Source organism: Monosiga brevicollis, genomic scaffold (assembly GCF_000002865.3).
Source record: "Monosiga brevicollis MX1 MONBRscaffold_5 genomic scaffold, whole genome shotgun sequence".
NCBI classification, from domain to species: domain Eukaryota; class Choanoflagellata; order Craspedida; family Salpingoecidae; genus Monosiga; species Monosiga brevicollis.
Window position 1 is genome coordinate 1,612,180 of NW_001865042.1, and position 877 is coordinate 1,613,056.

Genomic DNA, 877 nt, shown 5'->3' on the forward strand with positions numbered 1-877 from the left:
TCCATGATGCAACCGACCATCACAGCGCGCCATCCAAGCCGTGAAGCACATGGGGCGCCAGTATCACACGAGGGCCAGACGCGGGCCAAACGAGCGCAGTTGATGGTACCATCGGCGCCAATTCAGTCAGACGACTTTAACACGGCTCTGCTATGGATGAGCACCTACTGCTGGGCCTGCAGCTGCAGCAGAGACCGCTTGGTTGCTCACCACCAGCCTTCTAGCTGCCCGGCCATGAAAGGGCGCTGTTTTCGATGCCACTGCCGCGGTCATGGTAGTAGCAATTGCCAAGTGACCTTGGGGGCGGGTGTTTGCTACCGGTGTTGGAGGCCGCAGAAGATTGGGGGTGATCGAGTGGTGGAGTGCACGGGGCGGGCCTGTGCCCAGCGCAACCGCGAGGCCATCCGGGCACTGGTCGCGTCTGTGTCCCGCAGTCAAACTTTGCGCGGCATCATGCAGCGCATGGAGTGCCCGGCCGAGCTGCTGGCAGTTGGAGGGCGGGACTTTGACCCGTCGGAGATGCAGGCGCTTGTGGGCTGGCTGTACGGAGCAGAGGGGCGCGTTGGCCATCCACGCGTGTTGAAGTTTGTGATTGAGGCGAAACGGCAGTTTGCAATGTTGAAGTGAGTGTTTGTTTGTTTTTCAAGTGGGGGTATAATTGAGACGTTTGACAGCTTGTGGGCCGTTTGTGTTGGACGACATACGCTGATCAAGCATGGATGTGAAGAGATATTGAAAAAAGGAAATCAGTTGCGTTGGAGGGGAAAGGAATTTACGATGGCAGGGAAACATCGAAGGAAGAAATATGGATGAGTAATGATGAAAGACCTGAACTGAGAAAAATGTGGAATGGAGAAAAAGAATTGGTTGGTGGTAG

General features: G+C 55.8%; 1 protein-coding gene across 1 annotated transcript in view; it reads left to right on the forward strand.

Moving 5' to 3' along the window:
• MONBRDRAFT_6928 (uncharacterized protein) overlaps nucleotides 1-627 on the forward strand; it is a gene marked incomplete at both ends in the record, with an annotated part of 8,763 nt that extends 8,136 nt beyond the window's left edge. Inside the window, one exon of the mRNA XM_001744182.1 lies at nucleotides 26-627. Coding sequence (XP_001744234.1) covers nucleotides 26-627 — 602 coding nt within the window. The remainder of the gene's footprint in view (nucleotides 1-25) is intronic.
• Nucleotides 628-877: the final 250 nt, after the last annotated feature.